An 18,589-nucleotide genomic window follows, 5' to 3' on the forward strand; every position below is an offset into this window, starting at 1 on the left:
CATTAGAGGGATTCGTGGAAGAGATTAGGTCTTGCCTGAGCACATGCCATTCTCTGCCACTCCCTAAGCAGTGAGAGTTAATGTGAGGGAGGAAGCTCTGGGTGAGTGCATTAGGAATTTGCCTCCTGACCCTGACCTTGTGTTTCTCCCTTCCAGGCACCGTGGCCTGAGTGACCAGACCATGGAGACCCTGCTTGGTGGCCTGCTGGCGTTTGGCATGGCGTTTGCCGTGGTCGACGCCTGCCCCAAGTACTGTGTCTGCCAGAACCTGTCTGAGTCACTGGGGACCCTGTGCCCCTCCAAGGGGCTGCTCTTTGTACCCCCTGATATTGACCGGCGGACAGTGGAGCTGCGTCTGGGCGGCAACTTCATCATCCACATCAGCCGCCAGGACTTTGCCAACATGACCGGGCTGGTGGACCTGACCCTGTCCAGGAACACCATCAGCCACATCCAGCCCTTTTCCTTTCTGGACCTTGAGAGCCTCCGCTCCCTGCATCTTGACAGCAATCGGCTGCCAAGCCTTGGGGAGGACACCCTCCGGGGCCTGGTCAACCTGCAGCACCTTATCGTGAACAACAACCAGCTGGGCGGCATTGCAGATGAGGCTTTTGAGGACTTCCTGCTGACACTGGAGGACCTGGACCTCTCCTACAACAACCTCCATGGCCTGCCGTGGGACTCCGTGCGGCGCATGGTCAACCTCCACCAGCTGAGCCTGGACCACAACCTGCTGGACCACATCGCTGAGGGCACCTTTGCAGACCTGCAGAAACTGGCCCGCCTGGACCTCACCTCCAACCGGCTGCAGAAGCTGTCCCCTGATCCCATCTTTGCCCGCTCCCAGGCTTCGGCTTTGACAGCCACACCCTTTGCCCCACCCTTGTCCTTTAGTTTTGGGGGTAACCCACTTCACTGCAATTGTGAGCTTCTCTGGCTGCGGAGGCTCGAGCGAGACGACGACCTGGAAACCTGTGGCTCCCCCGGGGGCCTCAAGGGTCGCTACTTCTGGCACGTGCGTGAGGAGGAGTTTGTGTGTGAGCCGCCTCTCATCACCCAGCACACACACAAGCTGCTGGTTCTGGAGGGCCAGGCGGCCACACTCAAGTGCAAAGCCATCGGGGACCCCAGCCCCCTTATCCACTGGGTAGCCCCCGATGACCGCCTGGTAGGGAACTCCTCAAGGACCGCTGTCTATGACAATGGCACCCTGGACATCTTCATCACCACATCTCAGGACAGTGGTGCCTTCACCTGCATTGCTGCCAATGCCGCCGGAGAGGCCACAGCCACGGTGGAGGTCTCCATCGTCCAGCTGCCACACCTCAGCAACAGCACCAGCCGCACTGCACCCCCCAAGTCCCGCCTCTCAGACATCACTGGTTCCAGCAAGACCAGCCGGGGAGGTGGAGGCAGTGGGGGCGGAGAGCCTCCCAAAAGCCCCCCGGAACGGGCTGTGCTTGTGTCTGAAGTGACCACCACCTCAGCTCTGGTCAAGTGGTCTGTCAGCAAGTCAGCACCCCGGGTGAAGATGTACCAGCTGCAGTACAACTGCTCTGACGATGAGGTACTGATCTACAGGTGAGCGAGCGGCTGTGGCAAAGGCAGGGAGGGTGTCTGGCTGGGGAAGGAGGAGGGAACGGGGAGGTTTTGGGGCTGCTCCCATCTATACCTCCCTTCCCCAAAGGTGTCTGTGGGGATTCTGGGGTAAACTGTGCCATTCGTGCAGGTAAGGGGAGATAGAAAGAACATCAACTACAAGGCTAAGAAGAAAAGAACCCACATGGTCAGCCTGAGAGATATGTGTAGAGAAAGACCACACCTCCCGGCTGGGTGGCTATGGTCAGTGGTCATGTGGCTATGAGCTTCTGAATGTTCTGTTCTGAGCCCAGATGGAGGATATACAAGGACAATGAATAGACCTCTTGGCTGAAGGTTTTGAGTCCCCCAAGGAGGAATGCATTTGACCTTCACCTGGACTCATATACAGTCATGGTTAAGGCTCTGAGGTCAGAAAGAGTGGGATTCAAATCATGGCTTTTCCACTTGCTGGTCATTTCATTCTCCTGGCCTACCTCAGTTTTCTCATCTGTAAAATAGGGATAATTAATACCTGACTTAGTTTGGACACTCACTAAATGCACTTACTCAGTTTTGGTAACTGAATCAAACTGGCTTTTAAAAAAAAAAGGAGAGAGAAAGGGAGCGGGAGTGTGTTGACTCATGTCATTAATAAGTCAGGAACCTGCTTCAGGTTCAGCTGGATCAAAGGTCCCCACAAACCTGTATTCTCAGTTTCTTACCTCCCCTAAGTTCTATTTTTCTCTGGGTTGGCTTCACCGTCAGGCAGTCTCTTTCCTCTGGGAGGCCTCTGCTGGGTCCTCTAAGGAGCCCTAGAGCCCACTTAGAGCCCCAGAGGGAGAAGAGCTTCCCATTCCTGATTGAGTGCTGATTGAGTCAGACCACATCACGTGAGCCCCCGGGTCTTACAGGTAGCATCAGCCCTCTCTCCTGTGCTGAACCCCCTGGGCCTTAGTCTCTTCATCTAGAAGTGCAGACAATGATATTGACCTTGGAAAGTTCTTTGAAGATCAAGGGGTCTTTCCTAGGTCTGGTAGAAAGGGAGGTTAAGTGTGGAAAGCTGCAATAGAATCACACAAGTCATTCAGAGGGAAGAAGGTCACAGAGAGACAGAAGCCAGGGGCTGAAGTGCTGACCACAGATGAGTTCCCTTATATGAAACATGAAGGACATGGCCTAGAACCTTATCACTCAAGGAATGTATGGTTTCCTTTGAAATTCTGTGTGTTTTATTTCATGCATGTAAAATGATTGGAGATGGGATCCCATGAGTTTCATCAGACAGCCAAAGGGCCCATGGTGCAAGAGAGATCAAGAATACTTGATCCATCCTGGAGGTCTCCTCCAGCTCTGACTGTCTGAGTTGATGAGACTCTGGATGGGAAGCTGTGGGAGAAGAGTACATGGGGAAGAATAGAGTCAATGTGATTGAGGGTGGGTGTGTCATGGAAACCGTAGTGGAGCTAGGGAACTCCCGTTACCTGGCAGCTGCTGGTCTTGTCTGGACAGCAGTGTTGCGTCTCAGAATGGAGAGAAAGCAGTATTGGAACTTACCCACATGCATGTATGAACATATATAGGAATATATAGATAGGGGCATATAGTCAAACTTAAATATGCATATATGTATTTTTCTCATTATAAAAGTCATAGTCTTTATTGAAAATTTGGAAAGTAGGGAAAATTGATGAAGAAGGAAATAAAAATTACCTATAATCCCACCATCCAAAGTTAATAAGAGAAATTTGGAAGGTGTCTGAGTTCATTCAAATGGTATTTATAATCAATCTAGTGTATATTCTGTATCTTAATTCTTCCCACTCAACATTACAGCTTGCTTAGTTCCCATGGTATTAAAATACTTTTTATTTGGCTGTATTATAATTTATTTAACTAACCTTCTATTATTGAACATTCAGGTGGTTTCTCATTTTTCATTATTAAAAGTAATACAGTGAGGGATATTTTTGCACATAAATATATTTGTGCAACTTCAGTGATTTCTTTAGCATATTTTTCTAGGATTTGAATTACTGGTTTATGGATAAATTATAATCTTTATACATTACATATAAATATTTACCCTTTCACCAGTGGAAGCACTCATTTTGATCACACTTTTGCCAATATTGAATATATAATTACTTTCATCTTTGCCAATTTGAGAGGTGAAAAATGGCACTTGCTTTAATTTGCATTTCTTTGCTAACTTGTGAGGTTGACCTTTTGAAAATAAATATATTTCTTTACTTGTGAATTTGTTATATGGTCATGACTTTGATAAAAAAAAAAATGTAAAGGCAAAAAGCTACCAGCTCTGCAGTTTGCACAGGGAAATGCAGTTTGTGAGGGGGAGAGAAAATGTTGGCTTCCACAAGGCAACACGCTAGCATTGCCAAAATGGCGCAGCTCACCGGGGGTCTCAAAGATACCCTGGAACGAGGAGAGGAAGGCTTGGGGTAGGCTCCGGTAATCACTCAAGGTGGGAATTCAAATTGCTTTTATTTGGTGATTGAGAACCTGGAGACACTAACTTTCTAAATATAATGTAAATTAAATGGAAGTGTCAGAAACCTTGGAATAAAAAAATGCAGCTAGCAATAGTGACTTCTCAGGGCTGGTTACACGGACAAGAGGAGATACAGCATGGAAATCCTCCAGATAGTGGGGGCATATAGTAGTAAACACTCAAGGATTATTATTATCAGTATTAGTAGTAGTACTAGTAGTACTACTAGCAGTAGTAGTAGCAGTGAGAATAATAGTAGTATAAAATAAGACTAGCATCACATCCACCATCTTGGGGAAGAAAGTGGAAGAGGAAGGTTAGATATGCAATTCAGTCTTCTCTTTAAGAAGACAAATTTCCAAAATTTTTGAGGAAAAATAAGCACAAGTCTGTAGCCAGATAATAGTAATAGCAATCACTGGCCAACATTACTGCCAGGCTACTATGTGTTTGATGCTTAGCTTTTACAGGCGGTATCTCATTTAATCCTTCTGGATATATGAAGAAGCATAAAAGACCAAGAGAATTAAAAAATAAAATTATTTCAAGAACACACAGCAGAAGGAGACAGGGCTGTGATTTGAACTCCGGCCTCTGGCTTCAGCACCCAGACTCAACCCCTGTGGTCATGCTGCCCACTGTCCTAAAAGGGATTACGGCTTGAGAGAAATAGGAGACTCTAATACAGAATCTGGATTTTTAGAAAATGAATTGTCCTCATTAGAAAGAATGCTCATTTTAACCGGAAGGTATATAAAAGAAGGGAGGAAAGGTCTGTATCTGAAGATGAGTATTGAAGAGGAGCACGTGCTGTACAGAGAAAGCTAAATGCAACCAAAGAGGGTTTTTTAGTCCGTGTTTATGTCCACGAAGAAAAAATGCTGCTTGGGAAAGAGGTTACAATGAGAATAGATAAGAGGCAAAGAGTTACAACTTGCAACTTGCCTCCATCTTCCCCAGCAAGGAGAAAAGCAGCAGCAGCAATAATAGTACACACCTGCATTGATGGATTATTTGTGCTGGTCACTATTCTAAGGGTTCTATGTGCACTAACTCATTTAGTTCCCACAAACCCTTAGGAGGTTAAAAACTATTATTTCACTTTACGTAGAAGAAACTTGCTCAAGGTGTTAAACAGGGGGTAAGTAGCAGAGATGGAATCTGAATATAGGCAGCCTGTATTTTGCCCAAAGCCTCAACCTAACAAGACCAATACTATGGAGAGGGATGCCAAAGCCCAACAGGCCTGGATAACAGTGCCGTCCATGAGTTCTGGTCACCAGGCCCTGATGGGTCACATGTAGGTGAGTAAGGACTAAAGGAGCAAGTAGACGAGGTTCTCAAGCCCATGGTGGTGATTCTGAGATAGCATGGACAGAGAGATGTCTGAGATGGGAAAGGGGTGAATATTCTGATTTTCAGGGAATAAACTCTGTAATGCTTAGGGTGTTAGGCTGGACATGGAGTCTCTATACAATTCTGGAAAGACTTTCTCAATAGGTAGCTGTGAGCACTTGGAAAAGAATGCTAACCTAACATGGGTTCACTAAGGGCAAATCCTGCCAAGTCATTGAACCATGTCTTCAGGAGAGGCTGTGGACCAGTAGTTCTCAACCTTTTTATCTGCCTCCTTGTCATTCATGAGGGCAGTGCTTCTCAGAGATATCCCCGCTTGCATAGTGATTCTCAGCTGGACCAGCATCTCTGGAGTGACAGGTACACTTGGAAAATGTCCTAGGAGTTTCTGCTGGCTGTGAGTCACTACCATAAACAGAGCACGTCACAATCGTACAGGACATTTGGTGAACTCTCATGCTGTCTTGGGGACAAAATGGAGACATGTAAACTGATGAAGTGAAGTTGTAACTGGTCAGATAACCAGATTGATTAATAAATTCATGTGAATATGCCAGAAAGCCTTTGGCTTCTGCCTCAACATCTGTCCCATTTCTGTACTGCCAGTGTATTTTCTAATTGAGATTGATAACTACACAGAAAATAGGCTTGGCCAATTGTCATGTCAACAAAACTATCAATCAATAATCTATCTTCATTTTGGTTCAAGGAATCAGTTGCAATTGCACAAGTTCAAGGTGAGGAAAATCTGGCTCGACTGAAATTCTGTGTGCCTAGGCTCAGAGTTGTAGTTGATCTTGAGGATGTTATGGCCACAATGTGATGGAACCCGTGAGAGACTCCTGTCATTTTTAGTTGCGCTAATGGAAGTATAGTGGTCAGATCATGAGAGGTTATGGTTTTGCTGAGTCATTGTAGCTGGTCAGAGCAGAGCTTTAATATGTTTAATTCTGGATGGTACAGTCTTGGGAGTCATGTTTATAAGCTGCAATGTATCCAGAGGAGGGCTGATGAGAATGAGGTTCTGGAAGCTCACGTGAAATGGAAGAAGTTCACTTTGGAGATGAGAAGACTTAGAAAAGAAGTCATGGCTCCTTTAACTTATTCGAAGAATTTGTGGGTGGAAAAGAGGAAAAGACACACACACACACACATGCACACACATGCGTGCATGGAAGTAGGCATTGGCCCGTTACAAAAACAAAATTCCAACAGCAACAGCCTTACACATGTCTCTCATTGCTCTCCATCTGGCTCCGAAATGATTTGGCTTTGTATCTGTCTTCCTCGCTAGCATGTGATATTCATGCATGCTCATCTCCATGTCCTCAGCCCTTAGTAAGTCCTGGTCCAAAATAGCTATTGAGTCAACATTTGGTGAACTGGACAGACTGGAAATAAAGATCAAAGCTGCCCAACAGCAGCTTAAAGTAAAAGCTGCCACAAAGTAGTGAGCTGCCCATACCAAAAGGGTTCAATAGAACCTGGCTGACTCCATTCCAGGGGTACTAAGCAGGCAGCCTGACTTTCAGGCAGGAGTGAAAACATTGAACTTAAATGATCCCAGCTCTCATAGTGTGTGGATCTACTCAAGACTTTCAAATTCCCATGATCAAGATAATATGGCTTCCACTGTTGCTAAATTCACCTGCTTTTACTAGTTGGGGTCACTGTGTGACCCTGTGCCTCCTGGGGTTAGGGTACCGTGTCTCACAGGCATTTAAGCTCCAGGGCTTGAGGTCAGAGACAAAAATCTTGGCAGAGGCCCAGAGAACCCAACCAGACCTGGACATAGGCCATTGACAGGTCACCAGTGACCCACCTCAAGGTTTCACAGAAACCCCAAAGAGCTGTGAGCGATGTCTGAAAACATCAGCATCTAGTCTACATACCAGGAAGGAGGAGCAGAGGCACGGATCACCCCAAATCATGGATAACTCAGACCAGATTTGAATTAGGCTATACAAAATAGTGCCTTGCTCTTTTTTCAGCTAATAAGCTCCCTCATTATTTAACGATCCTGGCTGCACTTCCAAGCTGCTTGCCCTTCCTGAGTACACACAGCTGAGCCCTGCAGGCAGGCGCTGTGACACACTGGAGACAGTCCGCAAGCGGGGCCTGGCCTGTTTCCTGTGTGACTGGGGAGGGCTGACTGACATGTCCCTCAATGCCAGGGCCCACCCTGTCAGGAACGGGCTGGCACTATCAGCAACAAAGGGGAGAGGAGTCAACAAGGGGTAGGGAAAGTTTGGGAGAGGGAAGTCAGAAAGGCAGCCTCCCCTGCCACCCTGGAGGCAGCAACAGCTCACCCCAGCTTGGCTTCATCCCTGGGGTGACATGGAAAGTTAAATGTCCTGCATGTCATTATCAGCCCAAGTGACATTCACAAACACTTGTCTCTAAGAGTTGTCAAGAACATCTGTCACCAGGCGTGATGTTGGAATGGTCCCCAGGAGGGCCAGGGGAAGAACAGGCGTGCTCCTGAGGCAGTCAGCCGGGATGCAGCTGTGCCTTGTGCTGCTCGATATGCTGCCCCCATCCTCGTGTAGAAAAGTGAGGGGCTGTGACGAGAGAGACCCTGAAGATGGGGAGATGACAGCCACCCCAGCCCCCATCCGACCCTATCTGCAGGCTCCCTTTCCCATGCCATGTCTTCTGTGATTGTTAGACACACATCCTGTCCTGGGAGACCGGACCACCCCACTGAGTTTTGCAGGGCTGGGGCAGGGGGCTGCGTCTTTTACTGCTGCTCTGTCTTCCATCTGGGGAAAGGACAAGAGGGCAGATTCAGCAAGTTTTCACCCCATCAGGATCTCACCACTCCACATCTCAGTGGAGCTCTGCCCTACCCCATGAAAAGACAGCCCTCTCTACTGTGGGTTGGAGAAAACTTTACTCGTGAAATCAACATCTCAGGATCTGGGGCCATGGGGAGAAGCTAGTGGGAACAGGTGTTCTTAAAGGGAGACGCTGTTAGGGACAGGTGTTCTCTAAAGGGAGTGGGGCATGCCAGGGACAGGACCTGTGAGAGAAGATTCTTTGACTCAGCTGTTTCCCCAGAGGGTCTGGACTCTTCTGGAAGGGTCGGTTGAGTCCCGACAGGCAGAGGAAGAGAATGGTATAGAGGAGGAAATAGGGGTGGACAGGGAGGAAAGGTAACTCCTTGGTCAGAACCCAAATCAAAATCAACCTGCCTTGGATTTTATATTTCCTATTTTTTTTTCACACTGTTGAAACATGACATCTACAAGAGAGGATGCAAAAGACAATAATGTTAAACCCATTTTATAGATAGTAAAACTAGTCTCAAACAGATTGAGTAGATTTTACAAAGTTATCCAAAGCAAAGACTAAGAAATGTACTCTTCTACATCCAGCCCTTTCCACTGTGCTATGTACCTGCTGTGGGGCACTTCTCGCTAAAGCCCCAAAGAGTCCTTACTAAGGCTGGAGACATGGGTTGGGGACACCAGCTGTAATTTCTCTTTCTGGGAAGTATGGAGTAGCTTTCTGGAAGTCCACAGGGATTTTCTGTCAGCTTTAGTCGAGACTCAGTCTCATACTTCTAAGTTCCAGCAATGCTGGGGAAACAGGGGTGCCAGTGAGAAGCTTGGTTCCACTCTACCGCCTGGGATCGTCCAGGTGATCAATGGGCAAGATGAAGATTTCTGGGTTGCATGTCACCAGGTAAGCCACTGTGAAGTGACAGAGTTGCTAGAGGCATCACAGAAAAAAATGACTCTGGAGTCAGAAGTCCAGGGTGGTGATTAGGATGAACAGAAAACTCAACTAGTATGATTTAAACTCATAAGGTTTTATAACATCTCATGTAAAAGAAGACCAGTGGAAGAGAATTTAGGACTGGGTAGCATGGTCATCAGGAGCCCAGTTCCTTCTGTCTTTCTGTCCTACCATCCTCAGCACACAATTTCTGTCCTTAAGGTCACTTAATAGTACAAAATGGTTGCTGGAGCACCAGTGATCCTATCTCCCTTTTATGCAATAGGAAAGATGGAAACAAGAAGGGCAAGAAAGCAAAGTGGGGAGTTTCTCAGAATCCCCATCCAATAACTTCTCCTTGCATTTCATTGGGCACACATTTCTGCAAAGGAATCTAGGAAATGTAGGGTTATTTTTTCCAAGTTAGGCACAATGCACCCTCAGTAATGTAGAGAAGATAGGAAGGCAGGTAGCACATCCACACAACTCCATCATTTACTAGTCCTGGGACCATGGAAAAATCATTTTACTGCTCTCCATCTTTATTTTCTCATCTGTAAAATGAGAACAGAGATTTCCTTTCTGCATATTTCATAGCATTGTGGTGAGGACTGAATGAACTCATGTATTTGAAAGAGCGTTCTTCATAGTCAGCAGTGGCGTACTGGTTATCTGAGAGTACTTATGATTACTAGGAGCCTGCCCACTTTTTCTTCTTGGACCTCTCTTCTAGTCCCTGTTCCCCAGCCTGCCTCCTGTGTCTCCATTTTTCAACACCAACAGAGCTGTAAACTTGGAAAACGATCTGATGAAGTTTTAAGGGATCAAAGTATAAGGTATAACCCCTTTCAGAAATATTTTCACTTCAATTGGGAGCTCTGAAAGACCCAAAGGAGTGAATCCCTGATGGTGGAGTTTTAAAACCCACAGTAGGTTTGTGCATGGGGAGATGTTTTTCAGGGCACCTTCTAAGAGCATTTCAAATCATATTACTATCCCCACATCCTGCCCCTCTTGCTGTCCTCAAGAAGGTGACACCACTGGGATTCAAAAAGCTTCAGAGCATCTGTTCAGAGGTGACTAATTTCTCCACGTTATTCCCTTCTCAATCTCCAAAAGCTGTGGCTGGAGAGAGCTCCAAAGATAAAAAAGTAATTAGCAAGAGTAAAGAGATTACAGCATGTATCCGGTCTCCCTTCTTCTGAAATGAAGCTTTTTCCCCCTCCAGTAAGAGATAACAAGAGAACCAGTCCAATTAATTTTACATATGTTTGGTTATATGGAGATGGGAGTGGGGATATCATTTATTCTATACCAGGAAAACACTAAAAAGGGCTTACAGAGGGATGGGGTTAGGCCTGGAGGAATGCCTGGGACTTGGGGACGATGCTGTGATGGTGGCCATCAAAACAACACCAAACACTTATCTCACAACTGAACTTTTCCAGGCATGTTCGTGTTCACAGAACCCAGCTCCACTCAGCCTCATTAACAGCCCAGGTCAGACCAGGAGTTGGGAAGGTATGGAATTCAGGCATTCTGACCCTGACCCCAGGGCTTCCTACCCACCCATGTTTCCCAACCCTGACTGTGTTTTGGAACCCCTTGAGGAGTGGCATTCCCCCATTAAAAAAGGGATTCTGAGTCAGCTTGTGTTGGTGCCTGGATATTCACGTTTTTAAGGCTCTCCCAGTGATTCTGACATGCATTCAGCATCATGCCCAGTGAAATCAGGGGTTTGGACAGCACTGGTAGACAGAGTTTCTAAATCCACAGCTAGGGGATTGGTCTCTAAACTGCTAGTGAGGGAAGAAGCCAGAAGGCCTGGGTTCAATCCCAGCTCTACCATGCACTACTCATCTCTTTGAGATTTGCTTCATCTAACATTGGAATAAAAAATCTTTTCTCTATGGGGTTATCTCCAAAGAGATAACATATGTGGAAACACTTTGGAAACAAAAACACCATGTGCATTTCAGTCGCTGGAGCCATTTTTTTCACCCCTCAGCTGAGTCTGAGTGATTACCATAAGAAAGATGGAATTAGGGGCTCCAGACATGGGCTCTTGTGATCTCCCTTCTCTTTACTTGTCTGAACCTCAGGCTCCTCACCTTCTAAATGGGGATAATGATAACTCACCAGGTTGTTGTAAAATTGGAAAGAGATGACACAGCATGAAAGAAGAACATCTTCATAAAATGTGAAGTGCTTCTAGTAGCAGAAATCTGACTTTTCCAAATTTGGGGGTAATTTCCGTCATTCTGAAAACCAAAAATAAAATTCTAAGGCCCCCCAACCAATTGAATGAACCCCTCCACTCAGCCAAGAGCATTCCAAAGTTAACCTGAACTTTTGTGAGTTCACAATTCTGTCAAAGCATTCCAAAAACTTGGCCATGATGGGAATGGGGAGCCACACATGCCTCACTATACCCTCCTCTCTTTCGGAATTACTGACAGAACAGACTCTTTAAGTCTGATAAGAAACATTTACAATCTATTTTCTCTGAATCCTGCTACCTGGAGGCTTCATTTGCATGATAAAACCTTGGTCTCCACAACCCTTTATTGTTACCCAGACACTCCTTTCTGTTGATAATGACTCAGCCAATTGCCAATCAGAACATCTTTAAATCTACCTATTACCTCGAAGTGACCCACCTCTTGTCTTTCCAGTTTGAACCATGTACATCCTGCATGTACTGATTGATGTGTTATGTCTCCCTCAAATGTATAAAAGCAAGCTGCACCCAGACTACCTTGGGCACATGTCGTCAGGACCTCCTGAGGCTGTGTCATGGGCACATCCTTAACCTTGGCAAAATAAACTTTCTAAATGGATTGAGACCTGTCAGATACTTTTGTGAGTTCACAATTCTGTCAAAGCATTCCAGAAATAGGTAGTTCAGAGCTGGTATGGGAGCTCCATGGAGTCAGGGACTGAGGCAGGTCAATTGCATTATTCTTAATGTGTGGCTCACTGCTCCTGCTCTTGCTCACATTCTCTACCTGGAGATTTTCTCTGGTGTGGCCTATCCACAGGGGAGTTGCCAACCCTGGGATCAGCCCTCAGCCTTTAACAGAGTTTGGAGGATTAATACCGCAGCTTCCTTACCGTCGGAGAAAGGTGGATACATGGTCTATGCTCGCTCCCAGGGGCTCCCAGTAGGAGTGGGCCCCAATTGCCCACAGTGGTAACTTGCTTAGCAAAATGCCCTGTGTTGACTTCCTTCCACACTTCCTTACCACAGATTCCTGAGCCCACCTCCCAGATAAACTACTCATACTCAAATCCTGGTCTCAGGGTCTGCATCTGGGAAGCCCAAACTAAGACAGGCACCAACCCCTTTAAAGAATCCCACGCAGTGGCTTTTGCTGCTAGCTTATTGTATTTTTCCCAATGCACATTGGAGGCTGAGGAGGGCAATTGTCTGTTCGTGCACGTTGCTCCCCACTAGATAAAATCAGCGTTCTGCCGGGCAATTAGAAGTGGGGAATGGATGTTGGGGAGGCGTACGACGGCCACAGAGCTGCCTGGGCGGAAGCATCGCTGCTGTGAGCGTTTCTTGGCACCTGCCCACACAGTCCCAGCAACCAGTAGCCAGTTTGTGGCTGAGGCCAGCCTCGGGGGGAAGCTGATGGGGCTGCTTTCCTGCCTCTCTGTGAGTGTTCTTTTCTCATCTCTGGAGACACAGAGCAAAGCAAAGAGGGAAGCTTACCTCTTGTCAATGAGGCCTATGGTCTGGCATGAATGTGTGTGATGGGAGTGGGCACCCTGTGGGTGACAGAAGGGATCACGACAAGAAGTCAAATTAATGTCCATCATCTTCAGGGTCTCAGAGGTGGGGGATGGGTGCAGGAAGAATGGCACAAAACCACAGGATGTGATGGGCCACCCCGGGGTGAACGCAGGGCCATGCAACCATGCACTGTGGATGAACGAGCTTGTTAACTCTTTACAAAAGAGAGCTATTTCCAGCAGGGGTGGGCTCCAAGGCTGGGCTCCGCTGTGCTCTGTGGTCGTGGGGCTGATGCTGTGGTTGAGAGTGCTGATCCAGACATGCGGATGAACTCCACTTGCATCATAAAAGAGGTGAGCGGCAGGAAATGAAGCAAGGAAGAGATCTGTTAAACAGCAAACCTTTGCACTAGGTCATTAGTCAGTGATGGTATTAAGTAAAGGAGCTTCTCAGTTTAGCAATTAGCCCCCAAAAAGGTTAAAACGTAAATGAATTGCTTGGTGAAATTAGTCCACTTGAGCTTTTCCATGAGCTAACTGCCTGGCTTGAGAGGAACATATTCTGGGGGGCTATGAGAGCAGGTACAGTGGAGTGTAAGCTGTGTCCTGGGATTAAGGTGGGATTTGGAAGGAAGGAGGCTGCACGGGATCGGCGGGGGTGGTAGCTATTTTAGGTGAAACCAGTGAAGACAGAGACAGAGGCAGGAATGATCAGGCCCAGTCAAAGGCCTGTGAGGGCCCCTGGTGTATTTGTCAGCTGCTGCCACAACCATGTTGCATAACAAAGAACCTCAAACTCTAGGTGGCTTATAGCCAAGAATATTGAATTTCCTTAGTCATAGCTCTGCAGGCTGGCTGGAGCTGAACTGGTCTGGTCCGGGCTGGGCTGGGCACGACTGCACTTGGCTTCAGGCTCCAGTTCTGATTCCCATCTTCTTTGGGTATCTCATCCTGGAGCCCCAGGAGAGGGGTAGTGGTTCTCTAGGTATGTTCTTCTCATGGTAATAGCAGAAATGCAGGAAGGCAAGCCCAGCTGCAGAAAAGAATGTCAAGCTTCGGTTGGTATCACACCTGCAAAATCCCGCTACCCACAGCAAGTTACGTGGCCAAGCCCAAAGGCAAGGTGCAGGGAATGAACTGTGCTCAGCATCAAGCCATGAAAGGCTGTGGAGATCCTCCTTTATTACAGGCCCGTAAAGAAACAGGACCAATAATTTGTGACACTTGACTTTCCTGGCAGAAAGCCCCCCTAGAGGGCAGTGGTTCTCAAACCTGAGCATGCATGAGAATCACCTGGCAGGCTTGTGAACACACAAGTACCAGACCCTGTCCCCTGAGTTTGTAATTCAGTAGGTATCGAGTGGAGCCTGAGAATCTGCATTTCTAATACATTCTCTCCGGGATGCTGATGCTGCTGGTCTGGGGAAATTACTTTGAGAATCACTGGTCTAGGAAAAGGATAGGAATGTAGAGGTTGGAAGAGGGCAGAGTATGGATGGCCTTGAATGTCACACACAGTAGCTATGTTTCTGAGTCCTTACTGCACTCCAGGTGTTCTAAAGCTATTCTGCATGTTCTCTTATTTGGACTCATGCTAACCCTATGAGGTGTGATCCATGATTGCCACTTGACAGATGAGGACTCTGAGCCATAGGGAGGTGGCATGACTTGCGAGGCCTCACAGCTTGGAGGCGGTGGAGCTTGAGCTTGGAGCCAGTGCTGTCCTGACTTTGGGCTTCTTCCTGTTACTGGTGAGAAGCCAGGGTCTAGTTCTGAGGGGAGGAATGACCTGGGGTGAGGAAAACTCTGTATTTGGAACCAGATATTCATTTATTCAGTCAATAAATATTTATTGTCTGGTTAAGACCTCAGGATTGGGAAAAGACAGGCATAGCACTTGCCTAGGAAAGTGATAGGAAGGCAGAGGTTGGAAGAGGGAAGAGTGGCCTTGAATATCAAGGAGCTTACATTCTTATTGGGGGGAGAGATGAAAAGTTCAAAAATATACAGGAGGAAGAAAAATAAACAGTGAAACGAGACCGAGACCAGAGGGCTACGGTTTTACATGGGTGGTCAGGAATTGCTTCTGTAAGGAGTGATGTTGGAGTAGAGACCTGAATGGGGTGAAAGAGTCAGGCAGGGGAAACAGCACATACAGAGGCCCTGGGGAGGGACGCATTTATCCTTCTTTATGGAGAAGTGGCAAGGACTCCAGTGCCTCTGGAGGTAGAGTGGCAGTGAATGAGTGAGAGGACTGGGCAGGGCTGGATTACATAGGCCCTTGCTGGCCATGATGAGGCCTTGGATTTTATCCTGAATGAGATGGAAGCCTCTGGGGCTGAGGCTGGGGAGATTTGAAAGCAGGAGACTGGTGTGGTGTGATTAAGAAAGAAGATTCTGCTGCTGGCTGGAGAATATACCACAGCAGGCAGGGAGAGCATCAGGGAGACCAGTTACGGGATGGTTGCAGGGTTTTAGGTGTATCTTGAGACCTTCTTCCTCCTGAATGTTCACATCCATAAAATGGGAGAAGGACCCCTTCTTTCTCTCCCACTTGGGGCAGGAGGAGATTAGGGTGTGGGCCTGTGAGGGAGTAGGAAGTACTTAGGTAGGGAACAAAGCAGCATTTTGTCATGATTTTTCTGGCAGAATCCTTGGGCCTATGTCTGCTTGGCCCGGGAACCTCACTGAGGCCCAACTCAGCCGTGAGTGGAGAGGAGTTTTGGATCTTCCTCTGTAGAGCAGAGCATCCCACGCCATCACTGACCCAGCTCCTCCGTCAGCATCCCCCAGCCCCTCCACCCCACAACCTTGTACTCTGATAGGGAGTAATTATTTATGTTCTTGTTTAATTAGCTCATTAGGTGTGTGCCGTGGCATTTCTGACAATAAATCACCTACTCTAATGGCTCATAAGTGCATTTTTGGCTGGTGCCTGGCCCTGGCAATGAAGGTGGCATTTGTCATATATGAATGTGGCCCTTGGTCAGGGGCTCAGTGACCTGTGCTCTGACTCCCAAGGTGTGCGTTGACAGGTGGGGAGGCTGCTGAGGCACTGAGCTTGGAGACAGGATCTTGGAAACTGAGATGGTGGCAGCAGCGGCAGCCGGCACTGAACACCAGAAAGATATTTTTACCACCCGTCAAAATGCCACCGCGTGTGAGCCAGTGCCAAGGGCTGCTTCCCAAGGCTGCTTTGCTCTCCTCCCTCAAGCTTTGATTGTTGCTAGGAAAAAGGTCTGAGTGGAACAGGGAGGCTTTGAAGATTCCTGGGTTGGCTCGGCTGGTGCTCAGCAGTCGCCTCCCTCAGGGGCAGGGGGCTGGAAGGAAGCTTCTGTCCTGCAGCAAAAGGGAGTGGGTGGGGGGCTGCTTCTCCCAGGCCAGGAAAGCAGGAGCACCCAGGTTTAGACCCAAGACCTATTCTTCCCCACCCTGCCTAGAACAGGCCTAAGAACAGAACCCTGTTTAAAAATGCTTCCTTCACAGTTCAGAGGGCCGGGAATTCCACCATTAAAGATGGGTTTCTTTGCACGTTTAAGGGGCAGACACCTGGGAGATGGTGAAGTGGGTTTTTTCCTGGGACTGGCAAACAGTGGATGCTGACCCGAGGGAGGGCACAGTGGATGCCCTAGCAGGAGAAGGAGGAAGGGGGTCAGGAAGGGTCATGAGGTGACCTCAAAGCCCAGTTCCCCTCTGTGGACCTATTGTCAAGGGCTTGGGAGAGTCAGGGAGAGGAAAGGCAGAGCCAAAGTCCTTGGGACCAGTCCAGCTGCTTCGTTATTGCAACTCTCTTGGACTTGGTTCTTCTGTCTTTAAAATGGGCCTTGTTCTTGCTACTCTCAGACCAAGAAGAAGTCCAGAGTAAGAAAAGGTCAGTTCAAGCTCAACCAGGCCAACCCTCCCCTTTCTGTGAATCCTTGTGGTGCCCACCACTCCTCCCACCCGTCACCCCTCATTGCCACCCGTCACCTCTCATTCCCACCATCACCCCTCATTCCCACCACCCACTTGGGATGTTGGCTGGCTTCATGCAGGAATAACTTCCAGAGACAAGAAAGCCCCCACCACTGTTGGGTGCCACTGGCTAAAATGTTATACCTCATTGGCCATGCGTGGTGGCTCATGCCCATAATTCCAGCAGTTTGGGAGGCTGAGGCGGGCGGATCACTTGAAGTTAGGAGTTTGAGACCAGCCTGGCCAACATGGTGAAACCCTGTCTCTACTAAAACTACAAAAATTAGTTGGGCGTGCTGGCATATGCCTGTAATCCCAGCTACTGGGGAGGCTTAGGCAGGAAAATTGCTTGAACCCGGGAGGCGGAGGTTGCAGTGAGCCGAGATCGTGCCACTGCACTCCAGCCTGGGTGAACAAGCGAGACTCGGTCTCAAAACAAACAAACAAACAAATAAACAAAAGTTATACTTCATTGCAGGCCCTCAAATCTATCTCCCTCTACCTCCAACCTTTAAATTCTGCCTTCATCTTTATCAGGCATAAAACTAGTTCTTTTTCTGTAATATGTCCATTTAATTTTTGAACATAATTCTCATAGTTCACCCAATACTATTTGTTCAGATTCAACACCCTCCCTCCCTGCCTCCCTCCATCCTTGCCTTTACCTTTAATCATTCAAGAGGTGTTTAAGTTTACAACTCGTCTGGGCCACACATGGGAAGGGCAGCTATGAACAAGGCATTTCTGCCCTCCTGCAACTCGCATGTCCCAGGGAGACAAACGTTAAACAACTATGCTGGGAGGTGTTCACCGATTCAGTAGCTACAGCTGTGATAAATGCTGTGCAAGTATATGCTAGAGCAGGTCCTGGGGAACTGACCTAGCCTGGGGAAGCCAGGGAAGGCTTCCTGGAAGAGGTGACCCAGAAGGTCAAGTAGGAACTCAGGCTGGGCATGGTGGCTCACGCCTGTAATCCCAGCACTTTGGGAGGTCGAGGTGGGTGGATCACCTGAGGTCAGGAGTTCAAGACCAGCCTGGCCAACATGGTAAAACCCCATCTCTACTAAAAATACAAAAATTAGCTGGGCATGGTGGCACGTGCCTGTAATTCCAGCTACTCAAGAGGCTGAGGAAAATCACGTGAACCCGGGAGGTAGAGGTTGCAGTGAGCTGAGATTGCGCCATCTCATTCCAGCCTAGGCGACAAAGCAAGACTGTCTCAAAGAAAAAAATAAAAATAAGTAAGAACTCAATTAGTGAAGAGGCACAGGAGGCACTGTGGGGAAAGACTGGCGTGTCTGTCTGTCTTTGGAGCAGGAAGTTGCCTGGGGTGGGTCTCTGGTCCCTTGCCTCAGATGTGTGCAGGGTTTGTGACGTCTCCCTGCAGGTGTGGGGTTCGGCAGTGGGCAGTACACTGAATGTGGCCTGTCCGGGCCAAAGTGGGCTGAAGAAGCTCCTTTGAAGCTGAGGGTGCCCCCCATGTGAAGGCAGCCTCAGCCCTCCCTAGCCTCCAATGGTGCCAACTCCCACACAGAGTACCCCAACAAAGCCACCCCTCACATTGTCCAGAACCATCTTGCTGCCTCCTCCCTAGCCTGTTCCCAAAAGGAGTGGCTCAGGGCTTTGTTCAGCTGTGTGGTCATGTGGGGGTTTATAACTGAAGTGATCCTTTGGGTGTCACAATGACCCCGCCTGAGAGGCAAGCTTCTCACTCAAGCCTTTTTATTGATT

The 18,589-nt window shown here is 47.9% G+C and overlaps 1 protein-coding gene across 1 annotated transcript in view; it reads left to right on the top strand.

Annotated features, from left to right (window-relative positions):
- The window catches only part of LRFN2 (leucine rich repeat and fibronectin type III domain containing 2), a 200,883-nt gene that overhangs the window by 159,379 nt on the left and 22,915 nt on the right, over positions 1–18,589 (top strand). Inside the window, exon 2 of the mRNA XM_045390818.3 lies at positions 157–1,581. Within this exon, the coding sequence (XP_045246753.2) occupies positions 182–1,581 (1,400 nt within the window). The 5' untranslated portion in view covers positions 157–181. The remainder of the gene's footprint in view (positions 1–156; positions 1,582–18,589) is intronic.

The sequence above is a fragment of the Macaca fascicularis genome, chromosome 4, assembly GCF_037993035.2.
Source record: "Macaca fascicularis isolate 582-1 chromosome 4, T2T-MFA8v1.1".
Lineage (NCBI taxonomy): Eukaryota > Metazoa > Chordata > Mammalia > Primates > Cercopithecidae > Macaca > Macaca fascicularis.